The 17806-nt window shown below is 34.3% G+C and overlaps 2 protein-coding genes across 5 annotated transcripts; one reads left to right on the plus strand and one right to left on the minus strand.

Annotated features, from left to right (window-relative positions):
• Window positions 1-299: 299 nt before the first annotated feature.
• LOC113778364 (ras-related protein Rab7-like) lies at window positions 300-3173 on the minus strand. Of its 2 annotated transcripts, XM_027323755.1 has the most exons (8): window positions 3068-3173; window positions 2867-2893; window positions 2303-2402; window positions 2070-2216; window positions 1378-1458; window positions 1139-1290; window positions 949-978; window positions 300-560 (listed from the first exon to the last, which is right to left on the minus strand). In XM_027323755.1, exons 1-8 carry the CDS (start codon window positions 3118-3120, stop codon window positions 494-496), a joined length of 657 nt encoding a protein of 218 aa, XP_027179556.1. In that variant the 5' UTR covers window positions 3121-3173; the 3' UTR covers window positions 300-493. The 2 variants fall into 2 exon arrangements, with proteins under 2 accessions (XP_027179556.1, XP_027179557.1); XM_027323756.1 differs by lacking the exon at window positions 949-978.
• A 6362-nt stretch (window positions 3174-9535) lies between these two features.
• Window positions 9536-15163, plus strand: LOC113778058 (probable WRKY transcription factor 50). Of its 3 annotated transcripts, XM_027323313.1 has the most exons (4): window positions 9538-9684; window positions 9801-10017; window positions 10228-10377; window positions 14726-15163. In XM_027323313.1, exons 2-4 carry the CDS (start codon window positions 9806-9808, stop codon window positions 14925-14927), a joined length of 564 nt encoding a protein of 187 aa, XP_027179114.1. In that variant the 5' UTR covers window positions 9538-9684; window positions 9801-9805; the 3' UTR covers window positions 14928-15163. The 3 variants fall into 3 exon arrangements, with proteins under 3 accessions (XP_027179115.1, XP_027179114.1, XP_027179113.1); XM_027323314.1 differs by lacking the exon at window positions 14726-15163 and adding an exon at window positions 11105-11294 and having other exon boundaries at window positions 9536-10017; XM_027323312.1 differs by having other exon boundaries at window positions 9539-10017.
• The last annotated feature ends 2643 nt before the right edge of the window (window positions 15164-17806 follow it).

Genomic DNA, 17806 nt, shown 5'->3' on the forward strand with positions numbered 1-17806 from the left:
ATTAAGTTCTGTCATTCTCATCATTTCATTCATGACTTCATAACCATAGGACCATGTTTACAGTTACTACAGAAAAACAAAAATGGTCCTGAAAAAGACAAAGCAGCAAAATGAGGGGACAAGACAGGACAGGCTTACAAATGAAGCTGTTATCAGATTATGATGAAGAATAATGAGATATCTTATTCATGGTTCAACAATTGTTGTTGAATTCATCTCCCAGAATTTTGAAGTAGAGATATCACAATGGACATTTCCTAAGAACTCCTGCGCCCTGCAATTGTATGCAAGTACCTAGATGGCAAAACTTGGCTGAATTCTTTAAGAATTGTACAACAACTTTGGACTTCTTTGCTACTACAAAACATTTTTGTAGTCAGCATTTGGCTGGCTAGGTTGAACTGATAAAGAAAACAAGAGAGTGTTGTACAGAGATCATGAAACACCAAAGAATGAAGTAATAAACTGGACTGAGCAATGTTGGCTAGCAAAGTTAGCATGCACATCCTCCCCTCTGCTGCTCAACTCCTGAAAGGGATTCTGGTATTCTTTGGAGGTCACTGCAAAAAATGACCAGTGCATCAAATGCCTTGTGAGACAAATAAGTTGAACAAGTCCTCCTTTGTTAGTTCTAAGAGATAAAGAAAGGAGCTGGATAAGTAGGATAAAGAAGAGCATTTCATATTTGTGCAAAATTATGAAAACTTTATGATAAGAAGACTTGTTATAATGCATGGAAGTGTATGACTTGTAGAATTTTACAATGTTATCAGTGATCAGAGCACTGCGCAACTTGAATCATCATTGTCTTGATGGCCATTCAGTGGTTCTAATATTTCAGGCTAATATCATGGGATTGGTATATATCTTGTAGCTGTGGAATTTAAAATGTACATGCTGCAAAGATTATGGATTAGGCTGAAGTAGTACAAAATTTGATACACTCACCAGTAAGATGGTATCTCTTGATCTGGCCAACTAAAACAAAAGAAATTGTCCAATTCAAAAGCAAAAGAAATGTGAATTTAGTGAAAAAAAAATCAAGGAATAAAAGTTACAGAACTTTGCAGTAGATGCATAAAAAAAAGTTTCATAAGGCTGGATACACAATGGAAAGAATACGTCAGATTATACTTACATGTCCTGCCCATGGTCATGTTCATATGCAAGAGCAATTCTAGCAATGGAAGTGAATGCATGATCAACATTGTAATCTTCTTTAGCTGAGGTCTCATAATAAGGTATATTTCCTCTGGAAGCACACCAGTCCTTAACAGTCATCTCAGGTACCTGCAGTTGTGGATGATCTACAGACTCAAACTGGCAGCAAAGTTTTTCATTTTTCTCTTGAATTTCTTATCGAATTTGTTTTCTTACCGCTTGGCTCCTCCCATAATTCACATCGACCTTGTTTCCAATCAACACAAAAGGAAAGGACTCAGGATTGACAGGATCTGCCTGTAGCCACGTAAAGAGAAAATTGTTGACAAAAAGAGATTAAACTGGAAGAGCTGGACTGCTTTTGTCTAAGAATTAATGGTACCAGAAATTACCTCAATACCTTCTAAAAGACAAAGTAACAACTGGTCAGGCAAAACGAGTTTTGTGACTTAAAAATGCATTCAGAAGGATTCCAAAAAAGTTGATTTTACATAACATAATACACAAAAAAGTGATGAACAGACTTGATTCTCTTTAAATCTTGCAATTAAGTAACATAAAGTTAGCCAGTATCTTGGACAAAGTTTTGTGGTCTGGCCCAAAAAAGAAATAAACGGTAGCGTGAGAATCACAGCAGATCCTTTTGGTTTTGTGTTCTGCATAATACATGGAGTCCACATTAACACAAATTCTTGGATCATTCTAGCAATTAGTAGCAGTTAACGACTTAACATGTCATCTCCATTTCGATTAACAAGGTTAAAGAATGTCCCTCAAACATAACCAAAACCAAAATGGAGAATTTCATGCTGATGCAGGATCTTGAAAGGGGAAGGTTACACAGTCATACATTTGCATACTGAAAAAAAAAAAATTCTCAACAACAGATTTCCGGATTCATCGATCACCTGCTTGAGAAACTCTTCATGCCAATTTTGAAGGGTTTCAAAAGATCTGAGTAGATTGACATCAAACACGAGTACGCAACAATCTGCTCCCCTGTAAAATGCAGCACCAAGGCTGTGAAATCTTTCTTGTCCTGCTGTATCCCATATCTGTTCAAATTTCGACCTTTAGCCTAACAGATTCTCCAAAAGTTCATCTCAGAAAAACAAGGGAGCTGGTTTGAATAATCACTCACTTGCAAGGTAACTAGTTTGTCATCAATCTGTATCTCTTTGGTGGAAAAATCAGCACCAATTGTTGCTTTGTATTGATGTGTAAACTTTTTATGTACATATCTATTACAGTAGTTAACGAAACCACTAGTTGAATGTAAAGATCCGACCTAAATGAACGCATACAAGAAGTTAAAAATTTTTCTTAGAAACTTAAAATGGCAATGCCTTCGTATCCTATAGCAATTTGTTGCATAGTTCAACAATTACATTTTGTTTCAATGCACGATATATTGAAAAAAAAGAAAAAAAGAGCATATGGTTCATTAGGATGCAAAATTAGGGCAAATGAATAGTCATTAGTTGACTGACATGATCAAGTTGTTGAAGGTAACACTAGTGATGAAAATAACTGACAACTGATAGAAAACAGAAGCAATTTTTGCAAAGGTTTAGTCAATTCAGAATTTTGTCAAGTAATAGCAATGCATATATCCAAAGCAGTTGTTATTGACAACTAATACAAACATGCATGATGGACAAGAAACTTCTCGTACTGCCTATTGAACTTATGATAACAAGGATACTGATTCATCAAAGATGTCTTTCCCACCCTGAAAGTTCGATAACAAAAGCTCACACATTAGACCAGAAACAAGCTTGAAGTTACAATATTTGCTTTTGACTTGAAAAAAGTACTAAAAATGGACCAAAAAAAGAAAAAACAAGATTAGGGGAAAATAAAAGATCAGACAGAAAACAAAATAGAGAAAGTTTAAATTATTTACCCGCTATCCCCGATAACGATAATCTTAAGCAAACTCCTTTTCAGGATGGACATAGCAGTGTTTTTTAATGTCTTTTGAGTGTCTGAGGACTTTGTATGTTGCTGGCTTTGCTTTTCTGTCGTTTCCAAAGAATTAGACAAAAAAATTTGGATAAGCTATCAAAGTACAAATAGTTCAAGAACCAAAAAAGGCAGCCACTTTCTGCAACTTCCACAAGCTTCTTGTTGACAGTACCTGCTTTTTTCTCATCATCTGTAGGTAGGGCGGTCAGGCATGTGAATTTCATTAAGCATGTCAAATCTTCTACCTGCCAGCAGAGCTAGATTTTTGAGTGTCATGTGAAACGAATAGGTTCTCTTCTTGATTGTTTGATGAAGAATCGTGCATCCCATGATTCAACCTTTTATGCTTTTGTTTGGGGGAAAATATAGATCTTCTTGGTTCAATTATTTGAATGGTTGTTCATTGGTAAATGACATTGGCAAATGACTTCTCAGAACTGTTGTTTAATCATTTTGAGTTTGTAATGGTTGCCATGTCTTTTCCTGTTCTTGGCACAAATTCTCTATTTTAATCATGGGTCCAACCATCATTCTTGAATATTCTTTGCTTGCCTTGGCTTAAATCAAGTTCATGTGATAAAAGAGTACCACTAACTTATTGATAACTTGCGAGAATATTTTGGAACTTTTGAAGTGATTAGAAAATTCAAAACCACGAAAATAATGAAAAAGATTTTCTGTTTGCTCCCATAGAAAGCTATTGTACTCAAAGTTAATTGTCTCAGTGTCGCATATATATCAATTATGTTGAACAGAACAATTGTCAAAACATGCTGTTTGATGATTTAGATACATTAAAAAGAACTAACTTAAAGCTTGAATTTAATGTCAAAATTACTCTAAGAAACTTCACATGTATCTGGATTCATTCTCTAGATAGATATGCCATATTACCTCATTGATTGATTTTGAAAATTCCATATTTATATCTGTCATTTTAGGAAGTGTGATGGTTTTAAGTCTGTTTTTCGTAGGTTGACTCATAACTTATATGAATATATTGCAATACAAAGATTTGTACCAAGTAAAACTAGGCTACATTTCATATAAGCTGTTGAGGTTTGCTTGTATAAACTTTTGCATCTCTCGAAGGTCAGCATTCTTTTTCACCAACACCGGAACTCCAGTGTGTGATTGGAAGGTTCATCAGGTTATAAATATGCTTCCCTTGCCTGTTCATATGTGCAAGTCAAAGTATAGGAAATTGATTGACTAGTTATCTGCAGAGGAAATCAAGTGGCATCCAGGAAAATTATGGTCCCTCCCACGTCGGTTGGATGTGGGTTCCTTAGCCTGGGTTTAAGGTTCATAGGACCCTCGTCCAGTTACCAATTGGCTGGACGTGGGTTTCTTGTGGGTCTCCTTAGATTACTCTTAATGGGTCGTTTAGCCGCTGACTCCCCGAGTGTTTCTAATCTAATTGGATGTGTGTGTTTCTATCTCTTGAAAGAAGAGAATCCAGGAAAATTATGGACCATTTCAATTGTTTGACTCTTTCTGATTCTTCAATCAAATGCTGGGCTTTCAACTTTTTATGTTTCCCTTGTAGTGACATCTTTGTCCCATTTCTGATGTTATGAAGATCCTTTACCAGATGGGCTATTCAAGAAATTAACAAAAATGGAGTGAACCATAAAAAATTCTAAAGCATCTGTACATTATTTGTGTTGGCCAACATGATTATGATTGCTGATTCTTTTGGCTTAGATCAGATTGCTTTAGGGTCAAGTATTAGATTAAATTAAAAGTTTGTGAATATAGAAGTCCCCTGAGACTTTAAGCAAAAAAAAAAAAAAAAATTTAGAAGAGATGAATTTAGATTCCAAAGGGTCACCAATAAGTTACTAATATATTTCTTAGGTGTCATTGGAAAATATTCCAAATAGATTTAGTGTATCAACTTAGTATATCCATCACGCTAAGTGACACAAAGTAGTGTATAACTTCAATCAACTAAAAGTTTGTAGTTTAAAACTTAGGACGCTTAATACTACTTTTGTATAATTTCGTAAACAAAACTTTTTTTGAGGATGCTTCCGATGATTGCGTGTATTTCAAAGAATTATCTTAAAACTTTTGTTCGGTAACTTTTATTGAAATTTTTACCTTGAAAGCTATCCATCTATATACATTTTTACTTTCATAAACTTATTGAACAAATTTTTTAAAGTGTAAAACCAATTTTTATAGATAATTGTAAGTTATTACAGTGTGTTTGGATTGTCAATTATTTCACTTTATTTACGCCTTATTTACACACATTGATTTGCTTGCATCATCAATATATTTTTCAATCACCTTTCTATCTCACATACATCATATCAAAAAAGTGCTACAGTACTTTTTCACCAAATTATCTCAAATAATTTACAATCCAAACACGTTTTTTAAAATTTGTACACATATAAAATGTGCCTTGATATTTAGTTTTCAAGTAAAATGCCTTCACACGCACGAGAAGTGTGGCCAGCACTCACATGAGGTCCAATAGACATGGGGTCGTTGAATCTAGGTAGTCACATTTGATTGTGCTGCAAAAGCCTCAAGTTTGATTGTTCGATCCCCTTGAATAAGTCTACACGGCTCATTTGAGATTTAATTGGTGTCAATTTCAACATAGTCCTTAGCCCAAAAACCATTCAGTCAAGATTGTATCAACTTGAGGTCCCAAGTCAGATGGACTGCAGACGGCAAGGCCCTTTCTACCCTTAATTCTTTTTTTTTGTTTTTTTTTTTTTAAGATTACGACAAACAACAATAGCACTTATATATTTTTGAGTGAATGGCCAAAAAGCTATTAAACTATTTATTATGGTCGAATTAGTCATTAAACTTTTTTTTTTTTGACCTTAAAGGCCATTAAATTGGCAAAAACGGGCTAGTGAGGTCATTTTGTCAAATTCTACAGGTAAAAGATCAGTTTGCCAAAAAGGTTATTGTCTAGTAGAATTTGACAAAAATTGCCTCAGTGGACCCTTTTTGCCAATTTAGTGACATTTGTGTTTACCAATAAATGTTTAATTACTGATCCATGCCATACTTAATAGTTTAGTGACCTTTTTGGTCATTCATTTTATATTTTTATATGAGTCAATTTTATATACACTCTAACAGTGTATACATTATCATCGTTAGATGAATGTCACATAAGTAAAATTTCAATTTGAAATTCAAATTTAACATATGGGGCATTCATCTAAATATGACAGTGTATACACTGTCAATGTATAGAAAATTAATCCTTTTTATATTGAAAACTCGAATTCGTTCATGCAGAATTGGAAGAGATAACCTACCTTTAAACCATACAAGTGCACTATTGCGCTTCTAAAATTTTCACGAACACTGCTTCTCTTGCAAACAAACGCCTGAACAACCTTGAACTCCTGACTTGATACTGGCTGGGATTATAAGAGACCCCTCTTTAGCCTTTGTGACAAAGTCCAATCTTGACCTTTTGATTAAGTGAACATGAGGTTTTTATTCAACTCTTAAATTTCTCCTTTTCTCATCTAAAAGTTCAAAGTCTATATTGAACCTTGAAGAAACATAGACAGAAAAAAAACCTCCACTTGGATTGACAATTGAGTTATCTGAGGGCATATAATATCATTCTATATGGTTCATTTTTGGAACCCTACCCAAGAGATTTTTGGGTTTCCACAAACAGGAAATAATGGATAAGTCTACCAAGTTATTTTTGTCAAGGTTTAGTCAAGATATGCAGCAGCCTAAAAAAGATATGCAGCAGCCTCAAAACCTTTCTGTCTTCCTCACTTCTCAGCTCTTTCTCAACTCACATCAGTTATTAGGCTTTCCACTTCCCATTTTCTACTTACTTTTGGCATGATGTGGCTAGCACCTTTACAGTTTGCAGAATTTTGGTTTGCAATCATTTCTTACTCTTTTACTCAACGCTTTCTTGACTATATTACTGCAATATTTAAAGCAAAGGCCACATATTAATCTATATATATTCAGAGTAACTAATTTCTTGATTTTCCCAGTTTGACAAGCCCAATTTGGAACGTGCTAAAAACTAAAAGACTGCCAAAAATTTACTAGTTTACAAAGCAGAACTTTTGATCGAACAACTTGCTGCAGTCCTTAATTTGTTTTTTTTTTTTTTTTGCTAGTATTATGTTATTAAAATCAGAAATCAATGGCAATTATTTAGTCTAAAAATCATTTACCATTCGAACGGCCAGTAATATTTATGTTAATCTAAGTGATCTTCAATTGCAACAATACAAATATAGGGATCCTCTAAAACTAATATTGCACATACTAGTACTAGTAGGGCAATGAATGTATGTGCAATTTAGAAACTTTTTTTTTTTTTTTGGTGTTCGTTGCTAACTAAGGTAAAATTATGATCTTTAATTTAATGAGTTAATCCTTAATGCATGCTATTCTATTAAAATAGTGGTTACCTTGTTAGTTTTAATCATTTATTCAACTCTAGTGCACAAAAAAGAAATATTTCTTGTGAAAATGAAAGAGTGGACATTAGAAAATTATTGGTCCTTCCTTGACAGTTTTTTTGAGAAGGACATTTCTTAAGAGCAATAAAGAAAATCTAAGAAGTGACACAAAATTTTGCCACCTCACCAACACAGCTTGTGAAAACCCTCAAACGTGACAAATCAGGATTTGCAGACCATCTCTATTCAGATGGCAGGTGGGCCATTGGTGCCCTAGCTTCTAAGGTGCTTCCAAAGTCCATTGAAGAAAAATGGTAGCCGGAAGTCACGGTTACCTTAGCTGATTTTGTCACTCAAAGTTGGAGATAATTGTTGGTGATATTTTGATGTCTTGGTTTAGGTAATTGTTTACATTCTCTGCACCAAGTCAATCTGCATCACTATATATTCTGCCTCTTAAGTCTTCATCACCCATGCTATGCTTGGCTTGGGGCAGCGTAGCATAGTAGCAGAATAAAAAAAACCTTCTCATATTAATCTCCTGAGAAAATTGATGATTGGATTCTGTACTGTTACCTCCTTTATCAGTGGGCGGTCATTTAGGGGTCTTAACCGGCGATTCGCACTGTTCTCCTCTTGATGATGATGTTTTGCCTCCATTTCATAAAGTATTCGACCCGATTTAAATTTTAACGACAGTTACTCAATAAAGTATTGTTAAACTATCCAAATTCAGAAACACAATCGGTTTTATGACTGTAAGTAACTCAATTGAACATTATTTTGCAGCTTGATTATTGTGTGAGATTGACAAAGTCCAAACAACTGCATAAATTGTGGCAAAACAAAAAATTTCTTGATCAAATTAATGGTTAGTATTGTTAATCAAATTTGATCTTTTGCCTATAACTTATTATATTACAATAAAATGACTGAGATTGATTTCCTAAAGAAGTTCCAAAATTTTGCTTGGATTGCTTGTTTCCGTCGGAAAATATTGTCGTTTTCCGTGATCACATTTCCCTATCACCTTTTTCCCTCACATATATCAAATCGCTACAGTAATTTTTCCATGAAAAATGACGGAAAATGCAATCCAAACACAACCTTAGTTTTTTCTAATCTCTAAATGGAGAGAGTCCTGACAAATCATTCACATCTTTCGTAGAAGACCCCAGGTCAGCTATATGACATCATCCCATAGACATATATGATCCACTGCTTGTCAACCGCGCAATAAAATTAGCACCTTCATCCTATCCCCCCAGGAATGTGTATACGAAGCTGCAACATGGAAAATCAAGCCAGGAAAATTCTTAGCAGGCGCAGCAATAAGGACTAATTCAACTTTTGGACCCTTCAAGTTTTTATTCATTCACGTTTTGTCTCTTCGGCGTTTATTTGGAGTACATTGCACCTTTAACATAACAACAACTACTACTATTACATTGTAATTTTGAATTTTCATTTTACACAAAAATTATCAATTGATTTCAAACTGCCCTCATCTCACGCATTATTATTTATTACTGATGATATATAAATTACGTGTGCTTTTATGTCACGACACTTTTTGTTTCTAATGCTGAAAGCGAGCAATAATCTTTAATAATTCCAAAATGAAACCGAGTAACACTGGATGTTTTTATCTATTGCCATCAACAATATAAGCCTTTGAGGGCGATTTGGAACTCGAATTTTAGAACCAACTTGTCTAAAAACAAGTTGGCCATCAAAAGGGATTTAAAAACCCTCTTTAACTTGTAGGTCGGTGGTTCAAATCTGAAGAGCGTGCTACAGCACCCCTTTGATCTAAATAGATCCGTTTTTCCTCTAAACCCTTATATAATCCAGTTAGATTTCCCCTCCCATGTAGAATAAGATATTTAGTGTAGATGTTGTCAATTGACAAAAAAATAAATAAATAAAGGAACCCTTATTTTAGTAAGTATAGAATGCTAATTATACAAGATAAAAGTATTGGGTGCTAGGTGGAAATTGCAAAAGACATTAGGGAGTGCAAACTTAAATTAGCCCAAGCTGTAGAATATTACTACTTGTAGCATTCACTATTTGAAGCAACACAAGGAGCAAGCTGGCTAGTCATCGTCCCCCAATCACCCATCCCCAGGTCTTCATACCAGCAAGACTTTTTCTCTTCTAGTCTACACTAAAACACTTTTCTCTTCTCAGTTCAAGAAATGGATGCTTCCCTCTGTATGTTTCCTAACCCTAACCCTACTGCAGGAGTCATGCCTGATATTTCACAACATGTTGATCATCATCAACATCATCAGACTTCATCGGAGTTCCAATTTTCTGATTATTTCATGATGCAAGATTATTACAGCTTCGATCAGGATGCTCATTTAGCTTCTCAAAATACGGTCGACCAATACCAGCAAAATGTTACCAGCAATATCACGGTTGAATCCAATCATCCTTCTGCAACAGCTAGCAACATGCAAGTCATCTTATCCCTCTGCAGATAACAAGAAGTCCATAGATACGACCGCCCCATTTGTCAAGATCCCAGTTTATTTTATTTTATTCTATTCCATTTTTTGAGTTTTTCATGTCGTTCTGCTGCAAGTAACATATACTATGATTAACAGGATGAATATTGAAAATCTGTTGCTCAGAAATATGATTTTTTTTTTTGTATTTTCTTTAGGAAACAGAAAAGCGGAATAACGAAGAAAAGGGCAGTGGAAATGGGGCGTAAAGTTGCATTTCGAACTAAATCGAAGCTGGATGTCATGGATGACGGCTACAAATGGAGGAAATATGGGAAAAAGATGGTCAAGAACAGCCCAAATCCAAGGTAAATGGTACCCTAAATCTATGTGTATATGTGTTTTTTCAAAATTAAAATACTTTTTTCTTCCATCATTCTTCTTGTGCATTAGTAATTTAAGGCCATGATTATCAATTTGTTAATAATAGACGTCATTTCATAGAACATAAACCAAATCAAACACCAGATCTACTTAAGCTTGTCAAATAATCTAAACAAGTTTGTTTATCGTGTTTTTAACGTTGTTTTTTTGTAGGTAATCTCCTAAATATATGTATTGGTAATATCAGCTAATCAGCTTTAGACGATTCTACAAAATCAAAGATTAATTCCTTTTTAATCCCCGACTCTACGCCAGGTGCAATTGATATTGATAGAGATGCAGTAGTTATAAATATAGAAGAGATTTAGCCCATGTCTTGAATTGATTAAGCCGTGTAAGAACAAGATATGCATATAGAGCGGTAAAACTAAATCTATATTGTGCAAAGTTGTTTTTATATAATCAGGTAATTTCGTCCCCTCTCGTTGCTTCCATGCATACTCACTGATCATGGCGATATACAATCCAACAAAAAAGTCCACAAAGATTTCATAAAATGTCCATGCATATTAAGAAACACCAAACAACAAGAGGATTGTCATGGCATAAATTCTATTATTGTTGGATTTAATCATATTTCTTTTGACCCCAAAAGCATAATTTGAGAGAAGGAAGTAATTGACCTCAGCTTATTTTGATGTGATGAACCAGATGCACAATGCTGATGATCTCAAGTGTTTTCCTCAAGAACTGGAAATGAATTATTTCTCTATGTAACTTTGTTGATTTATACCATATATAGCGTAACTTTCGTCGGACCTACACATCAAACACCACATGCCTTAGAAAGAATATGTAATACAAGTTGAAGTAATCATATGTACCCTTTTCCCTTTCTTTCTTTTCATTCTTTTTGTGCAGAATGGATGGGAACTTTTTGGAAATAACAAGTTGAAATTTCAAAAAAAAAAAAAAGAATGGTCTCATCTCTTCTATGATTAATCTCGGCTTAAAGAGCTTTTCTTTCATTCAATCATAAAGAAGAATTGTTTAGTCTCACTTAAATTCCTGCAACAAACCTTTTCTTTTCGTTTTTGAGATATCATATACCTCACTAGTAACATCTTAGTGTAATCTGAATCTATTGAGATTTTCCTTAAAAGATTAATATTCAACCCTTAATATGATCTATGAGCTAGGCAAGTATTAACTAAGTTGATAAAATTTTGCTACACTCAGTGCAAACGAGTTATACCATACTAGTTTCCTCCCATGTAATTAAATATGACATTAATATGAGGTTAAATTAAAGCATCAAATTTGAATATAATTTCAAACACTCTTAAAAGCCTATTGTCTTCACACATCTCAAAGCCTGTACGACATTTGAAAAATCATATCTAGAACATCTATTCATTGACAAACAAAGTTTTTATCTACCCATTTGTCCACATATAATCATTCTCAACATTATCAAGATTAGATTTCTTTGATCTGAAAACTTGATTTTTTTACTTTCTTATTTGTGCAAAACAAAGTACTTGGAATCGAATTAACGTATACTACTGAACATAAATGCATGTCCCATCCGTGAATGTAGATCATTGTTCTTTTAAACTTATTATGAGCCTCTCATTCTCTTGAAGGAATGAGAACCAAGTATTAATCCATGCAACATTTAGTGACGTAAATGAGATGACATCATAGGCCAGTTATGGATAAACATTGGGTGATTGCCATCCATCCCATCGAGTTCCTTCGTTTTCTTGTACAGTGGAGCAGCAAAACTTGCCGTAATGCGTGCAAGTTGTAGGTTATCTGAGTGGGTTATCTTGTACAGTGGCAGACAAATTCCGATCAAACTTTAGATGGACCATGGATGGGGGTTGGGGAATGTTGAAATCCACTAGGTTCCCAGGCTTCAGTTACCATGCTATTTGTGGTGCCTCTCCGATCACCGGCATAAGTTGTAGGTTATCTGAGTCAAAATTGACCCCAGCTGCCATGAATGACTGAGGAGCCTTTTAATGGTTTAGGTTGATGAAGTAAATTAGAGCCAATTATTTACCAAATAGATTTGGCTTCTTTTGCATAAGTTTGGGGATATTTTGGCTAATATATGTTAGAAGAACAAGTGCTCACTAAAGCTTGTTAAGAAGGGTTTGTTAAGAAGATTTTTACGTGTTAAATTCTTTAAAAAAGTAGGGCTAAATCAAGAAAGTGTCTAGAAGACAAAATCTGAGTTTGCGAGTCTAAATAGTAAACTTAATGCAAATTAGATGTACTACTGACTAATGCCTAGTGGACATCTACTAGAAAGCCGTTAAAATAACTAGGTTTGACAAGGTAGGGAAGGATGGTTATGAACTTGATTTAGGACAGCTTTTGAATTGTTGAAAAGGGCTATTATATGTTTATGTCGCAAAAATGACTTGTGAATATTAGTGTTTGAAACTCAAAGGCAGTCAATATCCTCTCATGCAACTTAATATAGTTTTGTCTTAAGAAATATCAATCTACCAAATATTTAGAAAAGTCTAATTTTCGTCCACATTGAATATGAGATACCTTTAATGTTCTTTTATATCCTCCAAATCGTATGATTGATGTGCAAATATAGTTCCTACACAACTGTAAACTGGTCAAAGGAGTAACTCTTAAGCTTCTAGAATATCTTGTAGGATCAACCTCTTCTTATTTCATAGTGGAGAAAGTTTTCGAGAGAAAGATGAGTTAGGTGGTTTTGGAGGAGGGAATAGAAGTGATATGTTCGGGTTCGAACTCTCCCACTTAAGTTAAACACTGAATTGAAACATTGTATGGACTATCCCTAATTCAAATTGCATAAGAATTAATTGCCTTATCTAAGGTTAATTAGCTCCTTAGGCCTCAAGATTTTTGTGAAACTTTAACAAGACGAATTGGTAATCAAGCTTAGTGTCGTCATGGATGATTAGTCTAAAAGAGACTATGATGAAAATCATGCTATATTAAATGGACAGGTCTAAGTATTCACAAAAGAAAGGAAAGGTCTAAGTATTCATAAAGAGAGGAAATGCCAAAGTCGGGGCCTCATTCAAGGGCAGAGTTTTCTTCTTCTAGGAAAGGTTCAAATTGGGAAAGCAAAATTTGCAGAAGATAATTGAAGAAGCTAAACTATGGCCATCTCTCATATTTGCCGAAATTAAGCGTAGATTTGTAGCTCTATTTGTGCCTTGTTTACTTCTTCTTTTTAGTTTATCTTTCATTACATTCTTTTACTGAACATATATATTAGTATAAATGATGTGATTTGGATGCATATTAGATAATGCTTTCAAAATTTGATTGGTTAATGAAAGAGTTCTATGACCATATATGCAAATAAGCCTTAGCGCATCTCACATAAGACTTGTTTCCTTTCGACAATTTCTTTCATTCATGTTAACCATATTTCTGGAAAAACTAAACCTGTCCTGATTATAGGGGCAACCCCTTGTTCCACTATTCTATTTATTCTTTATCAAGCTGACATTGGTTAATATTCTCATGAAAGCATGCCACTTTTACCTCAATATATCAAGGTTCAAAGCACTGATAGTGATACTGGGAAAATTAATTGACTTGTTCAACCACATTTGTGGATGCACATTACCTGTTCGTCCTTTGACTCCTTGAGTGTGATGGTGCTGAGAGGTCCATTTGCACTAAATGACACTTTCAAGGCAGAATATAGACTTTCATGCACCAAAGTCGTCGTCTCATTCATGATTCATGCTTCAGCTCTGTACTCTTCCAACATTTGGACATAGCAATTAGAATTTTCCTTTTCTAATCGATACCCCATCAATACTGATTAATCTGCCTTACCATCTTGTTTTCATTAATTAGACCTTGTAAACTAAATTTCAGAAAAAGCCAAAAAGCACACTATACATGAACTTGCCAAGTACATGCCATTCCCATTAGTTTCTGCCAGAAAAAATGTGGGAAGCCCTTTTAACTCGTCGGTTTTCAATTTTTATTTTTTTCTTTAAATATTATGCGGAATATTTATCCTTCCCTGATCTGTTTCTGTGCGCTTTTGCCTCCATAATGATGGTTGTTTTAGACTCTGGTTTTTTTCCAGCTAAGTAAACTCTTAAAAGTTTCTCATAGAATCCCTTGGATGCTTGGGATGAGTCATAGATTAACAAGTTACTCGTTCAAGTCAGCAACAAAAACACATTTCTTATCTTCCAATTGATCTTCTTTTAATTCTCCGGTCCTTCTTTTCTACTACTAACAGTTATTGCTTGTTGCAAGAAATTATAAGTGTTAGTAGATTCTGACAGAACATTAACCCCTGAACAGGAACTACTTCAAGTGTTCAAGTGGAGGATGCCATGTGAAGAAAAGGGTAGAAAGAGATAGAGATGACCCATCTTATGTGATAACAACATATGAAGGAGTTCACAACCATGATAGTCCTTGTGTAGTCTACCATTTGCCTCCTATGATGCCAATGGGTGGATTCTCCTTACAAGAATCCTATACTCCTTCCTCTTCTTCATAGTTTGTTATATCTAGGAGCAAAAGATGATTTTCATAGAGAAGTTTGAATTATGTATGTTACTTTGATAGGTAATATTGTGAAGATGGGACTGATCTCCTGTTGCTGACTGAGCAGCATGTTAGCAAATTTGTGTATAAGAAGCCCAGGTTGTTTCTTATAGATATCTGATACAGTGAAAATATTATTATAGGTGAATAAGAAACATTTGACAACATTTGTTTACAACAAAACTCATGTGGCAGACATGCTTTGTGTTTCTTGCACCAGCAGGTTATATACAAAATGGTTTAGCAACTTCAAACCTGTTTCATATATACCGGAACAACATAGTGGTTGGATTAATTGGCATACATGGAAGAGTTTAGATACTAGGCATAATTTTGGAAACCTCCCCTAAGTTTATTGAAAACTTCACTGAGCTCCATCAAAGTTTTAAATATTACACCTACCTCCCTTGATTTGGTAGTTTTAGTAACTAAAACTTAAAGTAACATTGATTTGGTTAAAAAATTTAAATGAGTACCTTCAATGTCCTCATAGATTAACATTTCATTTGCTTTCCTAAATAATTGTAAAGTAATTTAGCATAATTATAAGGAACAGGTACTAAGTTTTCCAGTCCCCTATATATTGTACGATAGGCAACTATGACAATAATTCCATCAGTATTATAGGCTATTTTTTATGGTGCTTTATTACGAATTTAGATTTCTAACATGGAGAAGAGAGTGTTGCCATAATTTTTTTCACACTTTCTGTATTTTTCATGTGGTGAAACTACCATAGTTTTGTAGTAGTTTTGGACCTCTCTTTTTGAGTTATTGTTGACTTTAATACCAAAAATACAAAAAGATCATCAAAAAAATTGGATCACATTCGAAGTTAACTTGTCAAAAAGATCGTTAATGTAAATGATATTTAGATACAATAGATGCTCGGACCATTATTGGTAGCTGCATGATTTTGTTGGCAAAATATAAATAGGAGAAATTAGAAGGGGAAGAAAGGAAAAAAAGATTAATCTTAAACTAGGTGTGCAAATGAGCCGAGTCGAGTCGAGTTTCGGCCTAATCGAGTCGAGCATCAAAATGTCAAACTCGAACTCGAGCTTAAAAAAAATTTAAAAATTAATTATTTTATTTTTAAAAAATAAATAAAATAATATTGTTCTTAACAAATAATAAAATATTATGGATATATATATAATTTTACTATTAAAATAAAAAGTACGAAATATATATAATCGAGTTCGAGTCAACTCGCGGGCTAACGAACTTAATATTTTTGAACTCGAGTCCGAGCTCAAGCGCTAACGAGTTTAGTATTTTTGAACTCGAGTCCCAACTCGAGCTCGGACTCGAGCCGCTCGTGATTCGATCACGAGCGGCTCGATTCATTTGCATCCCTATCTTAAACCCGCGGCTCGATTCATTTGCATCCCTATCTTAAACCCATTCTTGATGTAAGCATTCCAATGAATAAAGGAGTTTCATTAAAATGTTAATACTACTATTGCCATTTCAAATGAAGTAGGAGGCGAGTATAATTTTTAAAAATTGTAGTACTTGGTAAAATTATCGAAAAGCTTAAGGGGAGTTTCTAAAGTTTCTAAAGTTATGAGTAAAATTAACAGAAAGCTTAAGGGAAGTTTCTAAAGTTATCCCTAAATACTGGTATGGAGCTTTCTTTTTCACTCTCAAAAGATAGACGGGGAAGGGTTGTATATATGGTCCAACTATGCACATTCACATTGAGCAGCAGCAAGTGATGCTACCATTCTCCCACTTGGTCGATGACAGTTCACTGTAGTTTGCACTTTTCAACTCGAGATTAGTATTATTGTTTCGACAAGATTGATTTGAGCCAACCTAGTCTTAATAATAGTAGTATATAATGACGTAATTTCTGACATTAATGCACATTTTAATGAAATTATGATATTTTATTAAAAAAAAATAATAGTATAGCGGAATCTTCCAGGAGGCAACTTAATTTGCAGTCAAAATTTTGCGGTCAGAAACTTCTTTGCTATATTGGATGCCTTAATGACTCGTTGAATTGCATTATAGTGCTCTAGCTGGGATACTACGAGTGGGCTTGTTTGGATTAGAAAGCAGCAACTTCTTCCCCCATGCTGTCCGTAAAGTGCTTCTTTGTGAAAAAAATTTAAAAAAAAAAAAAAGATTAGGTATAAGTTGCTTTCGAAAGAAACATTGCACAATTCTTCGATTCGTAGCAGCATTTGCTTTACTTGTAAATGAGGCTCCACTAAATATGGACCTTCTAGTGGACAATGATGGCAAAAGAAAAAAATAATAATTCGGATTTTTTTTAAATTATCGGCACGATAGATTATATTCTATATTTATTCCTACACTATCCTAGGGGAAGGAGGGCCTAAAGATATCATGGTTCACCGGTCCAAACAGGTGCTTTCGCACCAACTGGCAAAATTTTTTTAAAAAAATTTGGATATTAGAATATAGGGTAAGGGATTTGACCTCTTAACATACATCCAAATAAAGTTTTAATACATCCAAATAAAGTTTTAAAATTCTCTCGATAGCCAACTGAATAGTTAGTTAATAATTCGGATTCAAAGTTGACCAATTTTTTGCCATCATTGTCTCAAAGCTCAATGAAGGTTTTTGAAGTTATCCCTAAATACTAATAATATGGCACTTTCTTTTATTGAGAGAGGGTTTGTATATATGGTCCAACTATGCACGCGTTAAGCAGCACTTGGCCAATGGCAATAAACAGTAGTTTGCAGTTTTCAACTTGAGATTAGTATTGTTCCGACAAGTAAGATTTGAGCTAGCCTAATCTTAATTAATAGTACGGCAGAAACCTCCATTCGAGGGATCACGGGTCACTAG

This window comes from Coffea eugenioides, chromosome 7, assembly GCF_003713205.1.
Source record: "Coffea eugenioides isolate CCC68of chromosome 7, Ceug_1.0, whole genome shotgun sequence".
NCBI lineage: Eukaryota > Viridiplantae > Streptophyta > Magnoliopsida > Gentianales > Rubiaceae > Coffea > Coffea eugenioides.